This window comes from Chelon labrosus (genome assembly GCF_963514085.1).
Source record: "Chelon labrosus genome assembly, chromosome: 18".
NCBI classification, from domain to species: domain Eukaryota; kingdom Metazoa; phylum Chordata; class Actinopteri; order Mugiliformes; family Mugilidae; genus Chelon; species Chelon labrosus.
In genome coordinates this window covers 9209433-9232906 of record NC_140351.1, presented here as the reverse complement: position 1 = coordinate 9232906, position 23474 = coordinate 9209433, and the positions used below count along the sequence as shown (strand labels likewise).

General features: G+C 43.9%; 1 protein-coding gene across 1 annotated transcript in view; it reads left to right on the top strand.

Moving 5' to 3' along the window:
- ofcc1 (orofacial cleft 1 candidate 1) overlaps positions 1 to 7205 on the top strand; it is a gene marked incomplete at its 5' end in the record, with an annotated part of 67617 nt that extends 60412 nt beyond the window's left edge. Inside the window, one exon of the mRNA XM_084566627.1 lies at positions 6902 to 7205. Within this exon, the coding sequence (XP_084422753.1) occupies positions 6902 to 7147 (246 nt within the window). The 3' untranslated portion in view covers positions 7148 to 7205. The remainder of the gene's footprint in view (positions 1 to 6901) is intronic.
- Positions 7206 to 23474: the final 16269 nt, after the last annotated feature.

Sequence of the window (23474 nt, the reverse complement as noted above, 5' to 3'; positions counted from 1 at the left end):
ATTTACAATAATAGCATATCTATTTCCGTTCTAATGGCTGACATTGCTTGGCCTATCCATGCATGCATGTCAGTGGTCTTTTATGCTTCGTGGTTTGGTCTGTTTGCAGCCGTGTGCAATGTGCTCTAGCCTGTCTTGGCTTTGCACGTGTGTGTGTGTGTGTGAACCCAATTTAAGGCTCTGTGCAGTGGGCTGCAGTGCATTACTTGGTAACACATTACACTAATTTTTTGTAGTGTAAAGACTTGCAATATGAAATTTGGTCATCATATTGAAGCTATTAATCTAATTATCTGCCATAATCTGTCAGTTTATCTGCTGTTTTAAGGCCAGCTTGGTAACACTAGCTACATTAGCAAACTTCTGCGTAACCTTCGTCCACCCAGTGCCAGAACTGGAGAGTGCGTGTACAGTGCACTTTTATTGGAGAGTTGTGGCCCATTCACTGGGACTAAGGTAGCTGCTGGATGCTCAGTAAACCCCTGCAAATAGTAGGACTCCCTGTCAGCTCTGATATTGCCAGATCTGAGCTGAGTAATGTGAGTAGGATTGCATAGTTTTGCTAATTAATAATGTATTTTTTTCCCACGCGTGTATCTGTATGTTTACGTGCATATATTAACATGTTATGTGAGTGACCTTGTGCGTTTGTGCAGTTTGACCCTTGACGTACAGAATAGTGTTTGTGCATCTCTACCACACTACACTATATGTGCTTACTAATTCAAAATGCTGCGCGCCTGATCCCAGTGCGTGTGTGTCCGTGAGCCCATGTCGGCGTGTGTGTGTTTGGGTGCCTGCATACACGTCCGTATCAGTGGCATGAACTCAGTGTTCAGCAACCAGGCCTTGAACCCGGGCCAGCTCTGACAGAAATGGTGGCGGCGGAGTGGAGGAATTGACCCTCTATAGCTTAAAGAGCCTCGGTACACAGTGCACCCATCCACACACACACACACACACACACACACACACACAAAAAAAACACCATCCTCCTCCTCCTCCTCCTCCTCTTCCCCATCACCCCTCAACTCCCTCCCTCCCTCCCCCCACTCCCTGCTGCATAGCCCCAAGCGCCCGCAGGCGCTGGAGATGCACGCATGCGTTGCCTCGCCGTGTGGGGCTTTGTCTGTTTGTGAGCGCGGCTGTATGTGTGTGTTAGTATGTAGATGAGTGTTACTGTTTCTCCCCGCGTGTGCGTGTGGACAAAAGAAGCGACCATGTCTACTTCTTCTCTCACTTGGCAATAACCACTGATGCTCCTTTCGGCTCCGTCTGTGCCTGGCGTGTCTGCATCTGCATCTCCACGTCGCTGCTGCCTTTTGTTTTGTAAATGTGCGGAGAAATCTGTGTCAAACAATAATATCCATTAACACCGTTGATGTGCAGTGACAGTGTGGCTTTAAAATGAATGCAAAAAAGGATATTGTGGGCCAAGTGAATGCTAGTGGCGATACTTTAAGATACCGTAGTATCCATTTAGTGATTGATAAAGTTATCATGAGTTAATAATCTATTTCTATTAGGCACAGAATTAAAAATACTTCTATAATACTATATATTATGAACGCACGCTTGGCTAAACAATCTAGTGGCTGCGTATGACAGCATCCCTAAGCAGTTTTTCATTATTAATTGCTATTATATTTTGTTGATACAAAGTAATTTCCCATTAATGAGAATGAATCATTGGAACCATTAGACCTCCTCTATTGCATGACTAGTTGATTAAGGCATTCAGGGTAGGTGGAAATAAAACCTGTGAAAGACATTTTTGACATTTTAAATACAGTAAGAGAAACGACATGTATTTTACATAATTTTACTGTGACACAGAGCAGGCTTCCGAGCTCTTCTTGAACGTTCAGGCATATTTAATATCACTGACAAATATTACGGGCAGAATATCTGAAAATGGCATGTGCTTTAAGGATATTTCTGGCACTCCACTTCGTAAATATGGACATCCGTGCAGGTACCCTACCGGCAGCAACTGGAGCTGCTCGAATACTTAAAAAAATATTTCCCGGTGAACTTCTTGGTGCTGTTGTGCAGCATTTCCAGCCAGCACGACTAAGATTTGGTCCACAAAATGTATTTACACATATTTGGCTAAAAACTGGGTTGGCCTGGCACCTCATGAAACATTCAAATGATCTGTGTGTTCAAAATATTCCTTTTACCAAAAAAAAAAAAAGCTTTGCCCAAGATTCAGAATTAGTGTGACTTCCTGGTGCCAACCATTAAAGCCTACCCCATGCACGGATTTAATTTGTTCTCAAACCTAGAACGAATTCAAGCACCATCCATAAGCAGCCTGCCATGCCCAGCCCCAGCCATAACTCAATCCCCTTAAGAGCGGCCTATTCCACGTATCAGTCTTAGTGCCCTTTCCATCCCCAGGTCTCTCCTCACTGCATATGTAAATCTCTTTTTCTCTGCCACAGCACAAACTCCACATCCAGCTCCGTTCCTTGCCCCCTCTCGAGGCACCGGCAGCCGAGGCCCAATCCTGAGCACCAGCGCCAGAACCATCAACCTCTTCAGCGTCCCGCCCCCCCAAATACGAACCCGCATTCCCCACTCCACGGAGCCTCAGTCTCTCCCCTAGCCTCAGTCCCAGCTACAGCCACAGCCGGGGCTTCCATGTGCGACTGACACATAAATAACCAAGCCTGTCCGCCACCCAGGCAAATTCAAATGCACCTGTCAAAGTGATGAAGCACCCGCCCGCAGGGAAGCATTGTTTACATTTTCACTCCACTCTTTGCAAAAGTGAGATTCTAATTATTTTCCCACTGTAAATTAAAGCCAAGTGGGACAGAACTACAAACCAAAAGGATCATGGCGGCGGAGACACACCCAGCCCTCCCACACTGAATTTGTCGAGGGGTGGGAAATAGCTGAAGAAAAGGTGTAGGTGGTAGACGGAGGGGAGGTCAGCAGCGTTTGTCTTAAAGAGGAGAGACATAGGGGAGAAGCTAAAAGTATAGCGCCGACGATGGCGCGTGGCAAAACTAGTTCAGCTGTGCTCATTATAGACAGCGTCTGGAGAACTCCAACCAACTGAAATGCATTATGCCTTCACATTTCATACATAATAATGTGCCAGAGACGTGTTGCATTAGTTTTCCTATCAATTCAGAGAGACAGAAAGATGGATAAAGTGAGGTAGAGAGGGAGAGGAAGAGAGAGAGAGAGGAGGGAAATGTTTAATTAGTCCATGGGAACATGCGAAGGGGAGGTACAATTAGACAAAGGAAGGGAGATCTGGGGAAGAGAGAGCGCATGAATGGTAATGCTGGCTATCTAGTTTGGATCAATCATTAAGGGATCAGGGGGACTGACAAGCCTGCTTGTGCCCACGCCTTAGGCTCCTGTTCTGGACAGTAGCCAGCCTGGCTCAGCCTGCCTGCTCATGGAGACTTCTCCTCCTCTCCTCCCTTCACTCAGAAACACACTTGCACATATACATTATACATACAGTATGTGCGTCATGCGGCGTGAGCTCAAACAAGTGCGTCCAAGATGGGCACGCTTGCTTTTCACAATAAAATCCTATTATTTAATATTTATAATTACCTCCCTCTAGGCTGTATTAGTGTGTGTTTATTAATCAGTGATGCGTCCACCCTTATGGCACTGTTTCAAAATAGTTGATTTACAATCGCACTGCTTGACTGTGGGCGATTTCTAATGCGCTCGTGGGGCCTGCGAACGTTTTTTTTTTTGTTTTGACACTGTTTTGATCGGTGGAAAACGGCAGAGTTTACCGCAAGGTCACGGGGTCAGGTTTGGGAACCGTTTCGGTTGTCAGGGGGGACGTGGCAGACGGAGTCGCGCAGGAAATGGCCTTTTCCTTAATAATAGCCAGCTCTTGACACTTTGTTTATATCTGCCGTGTCATAAAACGAAGAAACAAGTCAGGCGCTGATGTGTGTGGCAGTCAAGGACATGTGAGACAAATATACAAAGTGCACTGTACCTTTCCCAGACTAGACCAGTCTTATTACTAGACCAGTGTGTCACCCAGTGGAAAATTACTATTTAAAATGACTACTTAATTCCCTGCCCTCTTTTTTAAGCTGTTAGTTGCAAGTTCAGATCCTAATTTATCTATAAATATGGGTCACACTTCAAATATAAGACAAAAGATTATCCTTTTTTTAGAATCGCGCATTTATCCTTTTATCTCCGTGGCAGCGATGCCCCTTTTTTTTTTTTTTGGCGACGAACTAACAAAACAGCAAAGCGTTGTGATACCAGTGACAGGAATTCCAAATCCATCTCTTGACAGACTTTATGTTTCCACAACACTTGAATAAAAATGACAGGTCAGTCAAATTTCATCACAAGTCACAGCCGATTTTTTTTGTAAAAAGGAAACCTTTCCACAGGCGCCTGTATTTAGAGACTGACTGCTTTTATTATTGCATTCATATGTGCTATGGTGTGATTTGGTAGGTGTGAAATCGCATCTTCTCCCAAAAAGACAGACAGACTATATTTGTGAGCAATGGAGCCATGTCTGCAGCTGTGCCATCCCCTACTTCCTGTGTCTCTGCTGTCCCTCCCTCCCATTCCCGATGTGCATTTGCGGTAATGTCTACAAATCCTGAAATTTATGTCCCTGCTGGAAAACATGGTTTGCCGTTTATAGTCCTGCGCTAAAAGAAATAAGGCCCGTCTCTCCTGATACAAGTCAAGGGACTGATGCAGACTCTATCAGATTTCTAAATACAGACCCCAACGATAAATCCTGGCTTGATTGGGTTTGAATTGGGTTAGCTCACTTGAATGCTATCTGCTTAACCCACAGCTGGCCTGTCTGCTCCATGCAGGCATTGAACCTAAATCAGTCACTTAGTGCTATCAAATGGAACAATGGTGGAGTGGAGAGAGCACTCAAGCTGGGGCTAGAAGCCAGGCTAGCACCATAACGCAACACAACAGACCAGAACAGACTAGTGTGGAGCAGACAGGCCCTCTAATGCTCTTTCCTCCCCGTGTCTCGGCGGTGATGCTTCCTGAGAGCCATGGTGCATTGCATGAAATGGCATCACCCAAACCCAACACACAAACACCTTTTCAAGCCTTTGTCTGGTCTTGTCAAGTGGATTTCACGTGCTAATTGGCGTAGGATGGTGGCATGGCTAACGTGAAAAAAAAAAATCTATTTTCATGCAAGCCAAAGTACATACACATGCACACCACACAGGGGAATTTAAGCAGGTGCGTTTAACCAAAGTGACTTCGAGTACACAGGCAGAATCCACGGTGTTTCTATCGCCACTGTACAGCTTGGGTTATGAAATCCTGGAGCGGAGCCATAATTGGGTCATAGGCACACTTCCTGTGGCCAGTAGAAGAGGAAAGGATGTTTTCTTACTTAGTTTATTCCACCATCGTGACTTCAAATGTTTGGGATTTTTGACCAACCTGGGAGCTAGGACACAGGAAGAGCTCTATGATTTCTGCTTACTCCTAATTTCCTCAAAAGAAAAACAACAAATCAACATACACATGCTATCCAAACAGACTGATTGCTGCCTTGCAGAGGTGCTGATTACTTAAGAAATTCAGGTAATCAGTTTCCCCCAGTGTGGGCCGAGGCCAAGCTAGAGGCGAATCGCAGTTTAGGCGCTTTCACTAATGAGCGTCTGAATTAGCATTGAAGAGATGCATCCCGGCATCACCACCTACCCCTCTCTCTCTCTCTCTCTCTCGCACACACACACACACTTTCTTTGAGCGTTCTTGGCGAGTCTTCTTTTTCTCTGCACCCGTGACTCTTTGACATTTTGACAATGAGGTCCTTTCTACTCACGGGCCTGTCTGGTTCGCAGTTTATGCTACGTCTCTAATTACCAGTGGGGTAATGGCTCCTTCTGTTTTCGCAGCGAAGTGCCTAGAGTTGTGTTTGGCTAGCCATTTATAAGTGTGGGGGTGACATCGATACGCCACCAAATTAAACCTCTCCTTCAGCTTGACCCTGCCACTCACGGCCCGCTGAATGAGTTTGCCTTCTTCCCTTTTTCTGTATTTTTTAGGCGAATCATAATTACGCAGCCAATTAGGGGGTCACCTTGAAAAACTTCCGCCTCTGTGTGAGTCTGGCTGTGTTTGTGTGTGGGAGAGAGACTTAGTGTGTGTGTGTGTGCTTTGGGTAAAGGTTAAATTACGGCTCTGTACATGTCTACCGCCTTAATTAGAAGCATGTACACAATGCAAACACCAAAAAAAATAAAGGCTTTTCATATTTAGCATTGTACTTCCATCCATGTGTGAATGCCGCTTTGCATGGTTCTCTGATGCCGTTTAAAAATAAATCTGTTGTTTGCGGATCGACTCCATTGTCTTTTTGTTAACGGGATGCGTGGTATCTATTATCATTAGTCTCTCAAGCCTTTACCAGCACACGCTCAGAGAGGGAGAGAGCTTCCATGATCTTCACACATGGATGAGTTTGAGTTACATGACCTATATATAACACGTTACACGCCCCGCTTGCTCCCCGTGTCTCACCCTAATAGGGAAGGGCAGCGCATTACAGGTGTGTGTGAGCCCCCGAGTGCATGCACATGTGCACACGGGGGAAGAGTCATAAACAAGCCTGCCACCCAGATTACGCGGCGTAATCACAAACACAACCTGTCTCTTTACCTGCCACGGATCAGCCGCTATAGGGCTCGCGCACTGCTAGCGTACGGATGCACTGTAAGCCACTGGGGCTTATCTCTCTATTCAAAGCATAACTTGTGAATGGAAACACTGTTCAGGGGCGTACTTTCAAGCACCGCACATCAGAAGCTTCATATGAGTTTCGCCAACCAGGAAGAGCATTACAGTTCCTGCTAACGACTATATATTATTATCTCCCTTCACGTCTGTGGTCGATTAGGTGGCTGTTAGTGACTATATATGGACGGCGGAGGAAACCCAGCCAGCCTCGACCGATGAGCCCCAGAGGGAAGGTGCACCCCTACCGGAGGGTGAGACCAGCACCCATGTGACAGTCTACACACTGTACCTGAGCGGGCTGAAACAACGATACAGGCACTTCCTACGGCAACCGGACGGGTCCATCATTGAGGTGGGATATCGAGTATCGAAAAAAATGTTGAGTTCCTATTCTTGTTTTCTCTGATCTGTAAATATATCCATTACACGTTCATCCTGGAAGAGGGAGTTCTCTTTCTGAAGGTTCTTTCCGAGTTAAATGTGTTTTTTAGACATTCAAATTGATGGTCTAAGGACAGGGGGTGTACAAGTAGTTGAAAACACAATAAATGAGTTTTGTAATACTGGGCAGTAGAAATAAGGCTCACGAAACTGCACGGTCAGTCTATGAGGTGCAGTTTTTAAAATGGAAGAGATTCTTGGAAATCACCTACAAAATACTGACTTGGGTTTTATATTCTACAAAAAGTGGTGCACAAAGGAGGCATCGAAGTTTGAATTATAGCTAGAAAACAACGTGGACTGTGACAAAACAAATACATTTCTGTTGGATCCACATATGCCATGTACCAAATAAGGAGAATTTCAGCTGATTAGTTAAAGATAACTTGTAATGCATCGGTAGGTTTGAGAAAAGTTTGCTCTATTTTCTTATCTCAGCTTTCTCTCACTCTTTTTAGAGGGTTAAGACAAAGAGAAATTAAAAGAAGAGGGCAAAAGGAAGAAGGCTGATCTTGGAGATTCACAAAACACCCCCCATTTCTGTCACTCCTCTGCCACGCCACTAGAATAGGAAGAGAGAGAGGACAGCAACTGATGCAGTAACCAGTTCTCTAGCCTGCAAGGGTGAATAACCGGTGACTGTCTTTCATTTTCTCCTTGGGCAAAACCAGATTTGAAATTATTTCTTCTTTTCAAACAAAAAAAAGAAAGAACAAATCATGGCTTCGTTCGGCACGTGAGTGTACCTACTCCCTGAAGTTCAGTCAACATTTCTCTGCCTATAAAACTGAATCGCATTTTTCATGGTACGGGACTTCTGATGACATTTGAAAAACACACAATTCTGCCTCACATTGACACCCGACGGAAAGTGCCGAAGCCCGTCCTCCGAGCACCTGCGTGAGACGGCCGGTCAGAACAACTGACGGATTCGCGGACGGATTAAAAGCAGCAGTTTGTGACAAATGCTGGAGCGAGAACGCGCCCCTTTCCTCAATCATTCTGTCACTCCCGGAGCGACCTGTATCATCCCAACGAAATTAATATTTTGAAGTTTGAATGTCATCGCGGTGAGGAACGAGGGTGTTGCGCGCACCAACAATTAGCTCTGAGGCTGTGTCGCGTTCTAATGGTCCTCAATCATAATTTGAGTGATGGTGAGCTCATGTGAGTAAACACACGGCGTGGTATATCTATTACTGGTGTCACACCGTCTATTGGTGTGTGTGTGTGTGTATATAGCCTCTAGACCTGTGCATAGCAGATGAGACATCTGGGGGGATTGTTCATAGCCAAACAGAGCTAGCACACACTGATTTATGGTATTCTCGAAAAACTTCAACCCTTTTCCATAAACGCCAACAACAACCTTGACGCACACAACAACTTTATGGAGAAAAACAGAAATCATTCCTGACATTTCTCCTGTGAGGACTCATCCCTCCCCTATTCTTTAAACTGTGAGGGAAGTTTCATCGAAGCCACCTTAAGTGAAAGATAGGTGTCACTGGCCTTGGAAAACACACACACATACACACACATACGTGCACTTCGTAATCTTTCTATTGCTCTCCTTTCTCATATACACCGTGTCTCTTGGGTGTTGCTGTCTCTTCCTCGCAACTTCACAGGCAAGGGGCCTTCCACCAGCAAGACACGCCGACGGCATCCTCTTTCACCCGCTGGTAGCGGGGAGCGATAACACCGGCGCCGTCGTCAGAGCACTTCGCCGCTCCCGTTCGCCTCGCAGCAGAGACCCCCACTTTACATATTCAAAACTAATCCTCCCCTGAATATATAGATGGGTTTTATGTATAGACCAAGATGTGGGAATCACCAAAGGGCATCCCCGACACTTGGAACGGCACTTGAGCTTATTTTATTAGTGGCTTTATATAACTCTGGCAGCGATATACCCACCGCAACGGGGTGCTGTGTACAAACTGGCCTTCAGATGTAAGGTGACAGCTCCGCGGAGAGAGGTACAGCAAACTGGCACTTATATAAAATTAAACTGATGAAATATAGAATGAAACAGGAAAGGGCTGTTCTCTACGATGCAGTGGCCAGAGTGACATGAAAATGTTACTGTAGTCTAAGATTTATGACATTTTAAAGCAATATTCTTGCACAGGTCTATTATTTTATTCACTTAACTGAGTAACGTCATGTTTTATGGTGATGTGGTTGCAGGACGAGTTTATACCGTTTATTATTTACTCGAAATCTTGGTGCAGATGAAACTTTAAACAGGTGGGTGAAAGTGACAGAACTGTTCGCTAATTAGACTGTGTACTGATATGACTCCATTCTCCGTCACTGTTGGTTAACGACTAATCCCGCTTCTTAAGAAGTCTGTTTCCATTTACTGAGGAAATATTGACGGATGGCTTATTTCCCTTAAAAGAGCTCTGTTTTCGCAGGCAGCGTCCTGGACACCGATGCCCCGGAGGACTTGTTCCACCCTTAGACTAACATGACCACAGCTCCGGGGGCCGGCAGCTTTGCATAATACCGACACATTTACACTCAAAATTTGTCTAAATGAACACTATAAAAAGCAAATCCTGGAAGAAACGCCTTGAGCTATAGACACTGTTAGACACTGTTTGGAGTGAACAAAACAGCTAGGTGTGTCCTGTTTGATTTGCTGAAGAAGGAGAAACCGAGCAAGAGTCATGAGAAACTAAATATTTCTCTTGTTTGCTCAGCCATTATCGAACCAGCAGTGTTGACTGAAAGTTTTTTTTTTTTGTGTTGCATCCTCAGTAGCAAGCGGGAACGCAGCGAAAACGAGTAAAGTTGTGGGTTTGTAGTAAAACCTATAACGGTAATAGGGTCTTTATTGACTTGCATATTGAATTCTGTTTAAAGAAAGTTAATATTAATGATCCGTCATATGCTCTCAGTCTGTTGCCCAGGGCAGGTGTCTGTAATATTGACCATGTTGAAGGAATCTTCTCGCTGAATCACAACAATACAAGAAAAAAAAAAAAAAGTTAAAGCTGCGCTCCCATCCGTGTGCTCCAATAAAAGACATTAAAGGTAAAGTGAGGTGTAGCTTTTCAAACACTCATTACCTATAAACAGATGTTCCACAGCTGCCAGCTCACAAAATGCACTGCTGACAACAACTGTTAGGGCCAGAATTATGCAGGGAATCGCATCTATATAACCTAGGACCTTCAGAGAAGGACTCATAACCACTCTGTCTGTAGAAACAAGATGGCTGATGAAGAAATTAATGCAGGCAAAGTCATTATCTTCCCTCCTAAAACCACAGTGGGTTTATGTCCCCCTGTGTCGTTTTTTTCTCCGGGGCTAGCATTTAAGTGTCGATGGACTTATAAAAAGATAGGACAAGCCAACTGTGCTCCTTTTGTCTCCTTTCCTCCATATGGGAGGCAGCAGCATATGCAAGAACTGGCTCGGCTTCTGTAAAACTTCCATTAAAGATGCACAACTAAGGCTCTGCCAGCTTGAATATTACCTCTCTCCGCAAATTATTTATGGCTCGGAAAAAGCGCTGATGATGAGCATCTCCAGCGTGTTGTATAAATAAAAACACTTTCCCCTGCAACTTCAGCTGTGCTCCTTTTTTCCCCTCTCTTTCTTTTTTTTTTTGGGGGGGGGGGCTGCACTTTACTATCTGCAGGAACAAAAGAAGTTTATTCACGGGTTTAACTGTACGGCATTTAATTGAGCAGCGGCGGGGCCCGTGTTGTGGTTTAATTAGCGGAGGATATTTGACTGTTGCGAACACACGGTGACAAATGTGATGATAATAATGCGACAACGATGATGAATCCAGAGACTTAGAAACGGAAGACAGAGCGGAATCATTTTCATGAGGGACGAATCATCATGATCTGCCATCAAATCCCTCATTAGCGAGAGCCTTTGTTTCTCCCCGCCGCTGCGTGACTCAGCCGTCTGCACATGACGACGACTCTTCCCCGGACCAATATTGACCTAATTTGGCATGCAGAGAATATGAAGAAGTTAACCTTTCGGAAGAAAAAGAAAAAAAAAAAAAACACCTTGCAGCAACATTAATTGACAAACCGCATCAATTCTCCCTCCTACCCCTCTTTTGTAATTACTCTGCCGCGTGTTTGATTGCCGCTGCGGAGCTGAGGACCTACGCTTCATTTGCCGTGAGGTCATCGGCAGCCCTCAGAAATATGAATTTGATTTATACAGGAAGTGAGTGTGCTCTGTGTGCTACGCACAGAAAAAAAGAGGGATGAGAATGTCCTTGACTACGTACTATATGTTGCAGGAGGAGATTAATGCCTCCCTGGCAGCCATATCTGCTTAGCAGGAGGACTTCTCTAAAGTACACCGCATGTAATTATCTGGCAAGTTTATACTAGTTTTAGATAAAGAAGCACTCAGTGGAACATTTTTCATCTTTTTTTTTTTTTTTTTTCCAATTGCTCTTCAGTGTGTGTAATTTGCATCTCAAGTTCCAGCCTGAATCTTTGACATGACTACTTGATGCTGCATTTGTATTAAGGGTTTAATTACCATTTATGTAACACAATTTAAAAGATGTTATTTTCTTCTTTTTCTCTAAAAAAACGTATGGTCTGTCGTTCTGTAATGGCGTATACCAGTGAGATTTAAGTTGTATTTCCTATCACTGTACATAAGTAGGCCAACCCGGAGTTGTGAGAGCTGTTTCCCCTCTGGGACGAGAGGTAGTGTGTCATACAAAGTCTCCATTTCTGCTTCTCTTCCAACTTCACTCTAAGCACCGGGACAGAGGAAGAGACTATGCATGACAACACTATGCTCGCAGGCCTCAAGGAAAATAGCAGTTCTCCTGCCAATCTCAGTCACTGTCATCCAAGTTCAACCTGTATTTTGTGATGCTTGATACACATGGCCCTGGGGACTCCTGAAACAGTTGGGTTTATCATTGTCGCGCTGTTCATTTTTTTGTGGTACCTTTTCCTTTTATGTTGCTTGGCTGATTAAAGCGTGCATTGGGTTTTTCTGTTTTTTTTTTTCTTTTCTGAAGGTGATTGGTGACATGGAGGGAGTTGACATTGCTACCAGGATCTGCCCAGGTCAGAGCTTGGCCAATCAGCGAGAGGACAAGGGAGGCGCAAACTCCTCGCTCCAGCTCCGGAAACGGAAGAAACTATTTGGGCGTGAGTCTTAACTGTTTTTTTTTTTATTATTATTATCACATAAATATGTTTTTTTTTGCAGCCAGCTCACTATACTGGCGCTCCCAGTCTCCTCATCAAACACACACTTGACTCTTTTATGTGTGCAAACCTCCTTGCTTTTTATTTACACACTTTCATCAGGTGTTTCATTGCCCCTAGGGTCCAATCGCGTGGAGCCAGTAGGAGGTAGCGGGTGTGGCTCCAGCTTTGCACTGCAAGACCTCCACCAATGATATCGAAGAGAATACAGAGATATACCAAAAACAAAGTTCAAACAAAGGTAACTGAACTTGTAGAGTTGTTTGCAGACGTTTCATCCAAGTCGCTTCTTCGGTTCTAAAGGACTAATGGGGAGTTGTGGTTTAAATAGAGAACATGTTGAGTGTTGCCCATCAGAAACTCACATGGCTACGGTCTATTATTGACCAGGTACTTGGGTGGAGGCCTTGATCCGGTTTGCTTCTCGCCATGAATGGTACTCCAGTTTTAACGTGTGAACAGGTCACATCACCCGTCCTTTAGAACTTAAGAACCTACTTGGATGAGTAGCGAGATGTCTTCAAGCAACCTCACAAGTCCTGTTGCTCTTGTTTCAGCTTATTTTTTAGGATATACAAAGGGCCTGTTCGGACCTTGCATCAAGATCCGATCTGGGCGACTCGATCATGTGAAAGACAGGTGTGAACACCCCCCAGGACGCATGGAGATCCAAGCTCAGACCATGTGTCCGCATGTGTCCATATTCCTTTGGTAGTGCAAACGCAATGTGTCCTGATTCGCATTAAAGACCGCCTATAATCAGAAAAAAACACACACCGCTTTTTATAAATGATCCTCCGTAAAGGAAAAAGAACCATAAGTGGTGTCAGTTCATTAGTAGTGAGAGCCTTTTAAAACGTATGACATGAATGACTGAGAAGCTTCACAGACAAAGACAGAGATAGTTGAACCTTACTCTGTATGTAAGTCTCATGAACTGTTTGACTAAAAAGTAACTCCAATACAGTGTAGAACATGTGAATTATCTAGTGGCTGAAAATGAGCCAACAGATAACTAATCACAATAATAGTGACAAAAAATGGATGTGCACATTATATTTTTTTGAAAAACTCTGCTAGTAAACATGAAGAGTGCACTGACAGGCTCCCTTTGACCTAATAAACACTTCAGCAACACTTCTAATGGATCCGGGTTGTTAGGTGTTCGGCACTGCCTCAACACAGTGAAATATGAAGATTCCTAAAGTCACTAATCAGAACACGAGTGATAAAATATCAATATTGGCCTCACATTAAGCAGGATAATATTCAGGCCAGCTTGATTTGTATTGAATATGTGTCTGCTAGCCGGTGCTTAGCGTAATGAAGTGGCTCACAAATCAGGCTGTAATGGCCGCCTACTTACACATATTGCTTAATTAAAGGTTGTGAGCTTATTAGCATGTGTCTCTGGCGCAGGGCTCAGGGAGATGGGGATCGGGACTGATGTCGTTCAGGTCCTGGCCTTAAAGGTTTTATAGATAGCCAACCTATCACACTAAAGCCGCGTCTCGCCCGCCTAAAATCGGATCTTAATAACCTGTCATTTTCACTGATGACGATTCTCCTTTATGGGCGGCCATTACAGATCAAGTCCCGGGTCTTGTTGAGCGGCGACGGCGGGCCATTGGCGCTCGCCATTATCCGGAGCGCGCCTCACTTTGGCCTTGAAGTTGCTCCTCGCCGTCGTGTTTAAACCATCGCGGTCATGGCCCTTGGGCACGGTGTATGGGCACGCACACAAGAACTAGAGACCTCTAATCGGGGGATAGGCCTTTCGAGCCTAAAAGTGCCCATTAAATGAGAGAAAGGAGGGAAATTAAAAGAGGCTAGAATGACGTTTTCAGATTTATATCCGTGGTGTGGAATGGAGAAAAGTGTGCCTTTACTGGAATGATCATACAGAGAGTTTCTCTTGAACGTATGCAAATCCTCAATGAGATTTAGTTTATTTTGGTATTTTCTTTGGCATTGGCAGGATGCGTTAAGCTGGTGTTGCTTCCTGCCTTTCTGTCTGCTTTTGACACTAGCCAGAGCCTATAGAGCTAACGCGCTCCAATTAGAGAACACTCCATTAACAGTGACAGTGCTACACCCTCCAATTCAATCAGCCCCCCTAATGAACATTAAGCAGAGATGCTGCCTCTCAGAGATGACAGGAAGCTTCTTCCCTTTCCCCTTTTTCCTGCTACCTTGCTGCACATTTATTCGACCCAACTCTCAAGTTTTGTTCAGTCACGCTCTGCCATGCTTTATTTAAGAGCGTGCAGCATGATGTCGGTCTGAAGAGCAACTTCAACACAACTGAATAACCTCCTGTTTGTTTTGACATGTCTTTCTTTCCTATAAATCTAAAACATTTGATGAATGCCTCTTGTTTCCCCTCCCTCTGTCTGTGTTTTCTGACAGAATCATCACCTTTTCCATTCATGATCATCAAAACAATGCCCTCCGCGGCAAATATTTAAACTGGCGGGCAAAGGGTGCAGATACAAAAGGGTGCAAAGGTATTTCGACGGTTTCAAATATTTGATTGCTAATGACAAACACCATTTCACCACAATTTAAATTTCAAATTGGTCCCTGGGAGCAATTATTTCTGAGGGAGAGAAAACACGCCGCCAGGTCTCCGCTCCGCACATTTTGCTGATTTAAGTTAAAAGAAAAGCTTTTTTTTGTTTTTTTGCAGCGCTATCATAAGGGAGCTGCAACTTTTTGAAGTAGAGAGCCCGCATCTGCTCAGAGCCAAAGCCAACCTGGGGACGTTGCTGGAGAGTGAGAGCGAGAGGAAGGGGGGGTGAAAAAAAATAATACATAAAAAGAAAAAAATAACACTTTGTCTAATTCTATATTTATGTAGCCTTCAGCTTGAGGTATTCACATAAAACAGTTTGTATTCAAAAGTGCTGCCGTGATCGTTATGCTGCGCGGTGAGATCGGCAACTCTTCGGGCACCGTTGGTGGGGCGGGGGGGGCTGTGGGGGTGCAGCTCAGCCTGATTCATTTGAATTAAAGTTGCTCAACTAAATAAAAGGGATTCAAATCCCCACTTTTGCTCCTGCTATTTTGCTCTCCTTCTTCTGTTCGAACCTTCTCTGATCGTTTTTCTATTATTATTATTTTTTAAGGCGACCACTGAAGCATTTCTTTTGAAGAAGAATTTGGTACATTTACTGCCTTTGCATGCATGTCTGTATTTTCTATTTGCACGGCTTCATTTCCGGCACCTCTTTTTGTTTGATGTTGAAATAAGAGTGGAAGGCCTTGGTGTGGAGGGTATATGAATTGTTCTCACATGAAAAGTTAAGTGCAAAAAAAAATGTCATCTTAAAAAATTAAATCCAAATTAATCCTCTTTGTCCGGCTTCTTATTTCCTCCCAAATCAAATCATCGCTTTTACACTGTGCACCCATTTATTTATAATAAATGCATCTTCCAAGGCTGTTTTTTTCTTCTAAAGCAATTATTCTGAATATTTTTTTTAACACTTGTTTTGAGAAAACTGAAAAATCCGATAGCCAGTTACATAAAAGGGCAGATTTGCTCACTTCAGCAACACGTCTAAAGATCGTCTGCATTTTCAGTTGGTCTTAACTACGTGGAACCTGCAGCACCAGCATTACGCCGGCATTCATGTCACTGTAGCAGAACAATAATATGCAAAACAGATATACATTCCAGACCTCTTGTCAGGTTTCTATGCGCGAGCTGTATTCTTCTTCACTGACCCCGAACATGATTTCCTGGTGCTTAAGCCGTGGAAAACACACACGGTCGGGGTGTGTGACGATGTCAGCGTCGTGCCCATATTTCGGCGGCATCTGGATAGATCATTTGCTTCTCTACACACATATTTATTTATTTTCCCTCTTTCCCGAGCAATGTCAGGGAGGCAGATGTCCTGCTCACAGGAAAAAATAATTTGCGGTGGAGGAAGAAAAAAAAAAGCGGGGGGGAGGGAAGGGGAGGTGAAGGGAAAAAAAATATATGAATATGCAAATCTTGTCACAGTGTGGAACCTTGTAATGAGTGGGAAATGTTGTCGCCATCTTTCATTATGCAGAGGTCATTGCTTAATGCCAGGCAGCTGGGCCCAGCTTCTTCTCTCTGAGCCCCCTCCCTCCACCGACCCCCCTTCTTCTGTCATCTCACGGCAACTTGAACCAAACTACAGCCTGGCACGGAGTTCTCACACACACACACATACACACACACACACACACACACACAAATGCATGCACGCACATACATAAAGACCTGCATATTACAGATTTTTTTTAAAAAATCACTTTACTTGAATATTTAAGACACAATTAACTGGGCTAATAGAAATGTACACTGCTGTGTGGCTTCTAAGGTTAGCATACGGTACCTTTACACATGTCATAAAGTGATATTAAGTGACTCATCTTTGCACATTCACTGCAGTAAATTTTCAGATTGGATTTGGATTAGGAATTACATTTCACATGAGTACAGATGTATTTTTCTCCATTAATCTATAGTCAGTAACCCACAAGAGCAAAGTGAAAATACGTTTTTGGATTTTTAAAAATGTACTTATTAAAAACCCCAAAGAGTAAAATGTATAGAGCAAGTGAGTCTTCTGCAAAGAGAACCTGTCTGATGGACAACCATCTCAGCAGCTCTCCGTCAATCAGGCCTTTATGACAGCATGGCTGGATGCTCATCTGAGTAAAAGACATAAAACATCCTGCTCCGAGTTCATCGAACTGCATTTAAAATTCATTCATTTAAAAGGAGAACTATTTGAACAGAACTCCAAACACAGTCGAGACCTGTCGGAATTAAAGGGAGCGCGAATGCAACCGAATACAGAGAAGGGCTTGGAGAAGCAGCCTCGAACTGACTGGGGCGACGCATCACCTATCCGGCATGACGGCCAACCAGCGGATTGGACTCAAATCAATCCACCGGGCAGATCATGTGGATTGTTGCGACTGTTTGCTTCCAGCTCTTTCTGAGTTAAAAGTTTAAAAGTGGGCACAAGCTCATAGCTGTTGTTGTTCATTGCCTTCCTTTTGATCAGCCCTTCCGCGTTCCACGGGACTGCTGAGACAGCTCGCCGCTCTCCCGTCTCCTCTCGCAACAGCTTTTCCCGAAATTTCCGCTGGCGTCTGCCCGACATTGAGCTATGGGGCTAATCATTAGGTAAACCCATCTCCCTCTCTCTCGCGCACTCTTCAAATAATCCCGGGTTTGAATGCTAAAAATGTAATGAACTTCACGGTTCATTGTGTCTGACATTGCTTAATTAATGGGTGCATTTAAAGTACATAGGGCCCCGGTAATTGATTTATATGCATGATTTGCACATACAGCTGTTGGTTCCTGTAGGAGACTCATCACTCAAAAAGTGGCTGTGCTGATGATAGTCTGGGAAGGTAATATCAGGATTGTCTTTATAGCCAATCCAGCAATGGGAAAATAAGACTAGTTCATATGTTAGCATATTTTTTTTGAGATTATGAAGAACTAACACTGTTAAAGGCTCAGTTTTGGCCCGGAAACAAATTCACTATGGAGACATTTTGATATTTTTTAACATATTTGGTTAAATCGATATGATATAGTTATGAGACATTCAACTATGGGGTTGCACAAGCTTTGTATCGCACGTGGCACCTGTAATATACTTTATGCTATTGGCAGAAAACACAAATTCTTCTTAATACGATGCTCCGTATTTGCTTTTTTCACAGAAAAAAAAAAAAGAATATTGTGCAGCTCCGTCTCTCATGCATTGACGTGGCACTGGGAAGCCGAATACTGGGCCTGTGCTACTGCATCAGTGCATGTATGTATGCCGCTATGCTTAATATAATTAATTATGCGACCAGACACGTGTCCAAATGAGGATATCATGATGCAGGTTGTTCTATTCTACCCTTAGCATTCTTATTCACGGGGAGGATATTCTGGATTATAGTTGTAGTATAGTTATAACTATTTAGAACTGATTTAAGAATGCACAGTGTTTAAACCTAAATTATTTTACTCACTAATTACAGAATACAATTATTTATGCTTCTTTCATATATATAATGTGGGTAAAAAATACCTTTTAAAACGCCGCTGTCAGTTACAGCATGAAAATAATTATTGCAGAAGTCTCTCTTTATGCTGAAACACCATGTTTGCAGCGTTACCATTTAGCCTTCATTGACTCCGGCCTTTATGCTGAGTTCAGGCATACACAGTGTTATAATTATTGTTTTCTGTGGAGATCTGGAGGTCGCTGGCCCCTAACCATTATTTGGTTTCGGACAGACCCTCTGTGGAGCTCAGATCAATCTCTCACCTAGAGAACATTCAAGCATATTTCTATCACCATCGTATTGATTTTTCCATGAGCGGGGCCCTTGTTGTGTGTGTGAAGTGTTTTCATGCACCTCACACAGGGGATGCAGCCTGCAGCCTGCAGCATGCACAAACACACACACACACACTTGCATGCACTGTACATGGGCTGACACAAACATACAGGTGCACACCCTCACACAAACACACACACACGTACTGTACTTGTTCATTTATTCATTTCTGTAGACACCCTTTGGCATTTGTGCGAGTAAAATGCATGCATCGGCATATTTAGTGGCTTTGGTTCTCAAACTAACACACACACACACAAACACACACATATACGCTCCTTGTTAAAGCAGACACCAAGTGAACCATGTCCTCTCTGGGGCCAGGTGTCTCGCTTTCTTTATTACACACACGAATCAATACAGACTGGCCTGGTCACGAGGCCTGCCATCGTTCCATCTTTCCATCTTTCCTCTGCGGCCTTCTCTCCCTGCTCCCTTCCTTCCCCCACGATCCATCATTCACCTATCCCTTTCCTTTCCACCTCTGCCTCTCCCCACCTGAATTCCATCCATCCATCCAGTCGCCCATGCATCCATCAAGCGCTATCCCTTCATCACTCCGTCCATAAGATTCTAATGGTCCTCGGCATCCCTTATATTCAGATGAAAAAGAGAGATAAATAGAGTCGGAAAGGGGGGAGCGAAGAGTGAAAGAGAGTCTGTGTAGGAGTGTGCGAGAGAGAGGTGGGTAGGGTCGGGTAGTGTGGAGTGGAGTGGCAGCGTTATTGCCATCTATAACACAGCCGGACAGGGGAGGGTGATTTGGATTTAAATAATGTATCAGTTTTTCAGAGCTACCATCCACAATGCTTCACAACGCCACGAAGCATAATAACTTAAAGGTGCGCACGTGTGTGGGTTCGTGTGTGAAGGTGAGAGGAATCGAGGGAGAGGCAAAGGATATGAAACGGCACGTCCTTTAGATGCAAATTGAGTTGCGTGTAAAATGGTTTGATGCAGACTGATCGGGTCAAATTGTATTCCCCGCTGTTGTTTAGCAATAAAGAAAACAGTCTTTTATCGCCCGAGTGCGCTACGAACACGCGGGAAAGTCGGGGGGCCGCGGAAGGGGAAATCAGAGCTGAGGGCTTCGGCGCCGGCGCTCCGAGACAAAAGAGGTGGCCGGGCAGAGCGGGGAGGAGGGAATAAAAGATTGTGCTGGAATTTGTCAAAAGCCAATAATCATTCTGGTGCAGGAGAGGAGTACTATATCAGAGTGCTGAATCAATATCACATTACTTTGAGTATGGAAGTATATACAAGACTCATCAAATTGATTATTTTTGATGCTACAATGGCAGTTTCATTTGCGGGGGCCCTCGACAACAACTACTGTTCAATTACTGGGTGTGTGTGTGTGAACTGGGAGTTAAAAACAAAAACAAAAACAAAGAAATACAGTAAGACAAATGGATATTTATTTGACTAAAATAAAGCAATGCCTGGAATGGAGATGAGGAATGGTATGTCACAGTCAAGCTCTGGTTAAAAGATGACTTGTTTCATCGGACATTGAAATTTCATGAATATATTTTCCAAGGGCCGGGGAAAAACAGAATTCATCATGAAGTTTGCACACAGGCCATAATGTCACAGCAAAGATTAGTCAATTTCCTAATGCGTTGTGGCACTGCTAAGCATATGCCTCCCCCGACTCGAGTGTGATGTTCTCAGGCGGCGAGCGATGTTTCACGTTGTTAAAGACAAAGTGCACTTTGGGTCTTTTTTTTTTTTTTTTTTTTTTTTTTAAACCAAAAACCTAAGTTGAAACTATATAACTACATATATAGTTAAAGCTACACAATGCATTCACGTTTATTTACGCCGTTTCATCTAAAACCCCAACAGTTACCGCTCAGTTTGGACTAATTCATCCCTGAAAAGTCCAACTGTTGCTCAGAACGACCAATGAAGTCCCTCTCCTAATGGCTCCAAGTCTTCAATATGGGGCCATCAGGAGAGACAAGGCGCAGCGGCTCCTTGGATGATTAAAAAGTCATTTCCTTAACTGTCCTCCCAGGATTTGTGTGCTTTTTTTTTTTTTTTCTAAGAAAACATTAAATTGCTCCAATCAAGCATAAACGTCTCCTGCTTGTGGTGTAATTTGTACTGCTGTTCGCGTGGTGGGCGCTTATTTGTCATCCTTTTCCTTTGGCGCTTTTCCCAACCGCCTTGATCAACAATTAATGGTTGAAATTGCTTCCCTGTTACTTATGGTTGTCGAGACAGATGCGGCAATGCAAAAAAAAAAAAAAGAAAAAGAAAAAAGAGAGAGCGAGTTTAAGTGAACAACAGGAATTAGTTGAAATTTATTCGACGTTATTCGCATGGTATTGAAATCACTTCTACTTGCTTGTACTTTTTCGTAACAGTTTTATTTTGTACAGCAGAGTAAGTCCTCTCTTTATTTCCTGTCCATTCTGTTTTATTCCTCTATTTCTCTGCTCTTCTGTCTCTCTCCCCCCCCAATCTGTTCTTTTACACAATGACCTTTAGTGCTCTTTTCTTCATTGCGGGGACAGGCCGGGGCCTGCCATCTGATAGAATCAATATTCTATTATGATAGTGCGTGGAGCGTGTGGGGCTTTACAACTCTGCTGTAATAGTCTCTCTATTTCATCCCGTGGCAGCCATGGCCTGAGGGATCATCCAGGCTTCTCCAGGCTCTATGCTCCCAGCATCGCCCCATTTCCATTAACGTCGCAGGCCTCTGCCTACCAGGGGACAATCAGTGTGACCGATGGATGGGGTTGAGAAAGAGTCCAACCCGGGTGCAATGCGTGTCAATAGACTGTGTAATAGCCAGGCCTGGGCGAAATGTTAGTTGAATGGCTTTCCAGTTTTAAAAGAAACAAGAGGGATATTTGGGCTATTTCTCTTATTTTATCTCTCTACTTTTTCAGCATTAAATCTCCCTGCAGGTGAAATCAAACTATATTGATATATATGTAATAAAATCTGAAAACCTTATATGACTGATAGATGGGCAATATCCCGACCTCATGATGATGTTACCAGAGTGCAAATTTTGAGATAAGTTGTCTAAACCAAACTAGATTTTTTTTGCTTTTGGCATCTGAGTACTGTATCTTCAATCCTGGGATTTTAAAGTCAGTAGCGCCCAGTGCCATGCTACCCCTAACATACTGCAGCACGTAAAACCGTTGTTGATTAAAACAGTCCTGAGCTGCAGTGCACTAGAGAGGAAGTGCTAAAAGGGAAATGTTAAGCTATTAGAGATCACGGCACCAGGCAGACCCCCATAAAAGATCCACGCCATTCGCAGAAGCCTTCTCAAATAATTAACTAATGTGAGTGTTCTAACTCAGCCACAAACGCAGTTATGGTTTTAAAATCCTTGCATTTGAATGTCATTTGGGCGTGGAGTTTTGATGTGAATTTTTAATCTCGGGCAATAAACATTATTATGAGGTTAACAGGGCACCGGGTGGGATCCTGAGAGACTCCCATCAAACCTGCGTTAGGATCCGTCTCGGTCCAAAATGTCAAGGTTCGTTGTAAAACCCGATACAGTTCCTTTCTGTGTGAAGCGGTTGAAACGCATAACATTTGTGAAGTCACACAAGTCAAGAGGAGACTTTAAAACTCACAGTCGGAGCAGAAGTGCTCTTTGCAGTCCTTTTAAATGTCCTCCCACTCTTTGGAAGGACACCTGTAGTTTTTAATTCTCCCATTCTTTCAGTCCTATTTACCCGTGATGTATGTCTTTGTTTCCTGGGGAAGAGTTGTCCCAGACAGAAACACACGTTCCTCTTTCCCCTAAACTCCGCCCCAGCCTCTCTAATTGATTGAGAGTTGGGCGACTGGAGGTACGTGATGAGGCCCCACTCGTCTCATATTCATCATGATGTAACCGTGAGCAACCCGGATCTAAATTACCTTCGTCTGGCATCATTCCAGCACATGCTATAAATGAGGTAATCGTCCTTGACTATAAAATTTGCATTTTCAAGACTTAATTGCTATCATTACATTTTTTGCGTAATTCTATTAATTTAACAGAATGGGAGATCAGAGGCTTTTTTATGGTTATAATTTGCAGTAAAACAATGCATTCGCAAAGTAGAAAAAGTCCTCTGTAGGAAAAAGGATGAGCGGAGCATCAGGACCACTCTGGCCCTCTCATCATGAATTTCCATTATCCATTTGGTCCTAAAAAGGAGATTTAAAAAAAAAAAGAAAAAAAAGGAACTTTGAGAGCATGAAAAGCTCTCCCGGGTTGAAAACAGGAAGCGCATCAATTATATTCCGTCATCACATTGTGTGGGCTAACTGAAGCTTGTGTCTTACTAACGTCGGGCCGGGCTCTATTCTCGCCACGCTTTTTCAACATCGCCCGCCTCCTTTGTGCACATACGTGCGGCGTGTCAGCTGCGCTCAGTAGCGCCGTCCCTAAATAGTGCGGCGGAGAGCACGGCGGATGACACGGAACAACGGAGCCATCAACTCCCATTTATGCTTCCCGCGGTGACCTTGCCGCGGACGTCTGCGAGGTTCAGAAGTGCGCCGAGCTAAGTGCCAGCAACATTCTGCAACCCGCTGCACTTCCTCGCACTCTGCTGACCTTAAAAGTGCGGCCTCAAATTGGGGGAAGGCTGAAAACACGTACAAGCATTCTGCTCCTCCTTTTCCTCTGCGCTTATGTTGCGGCGGTCA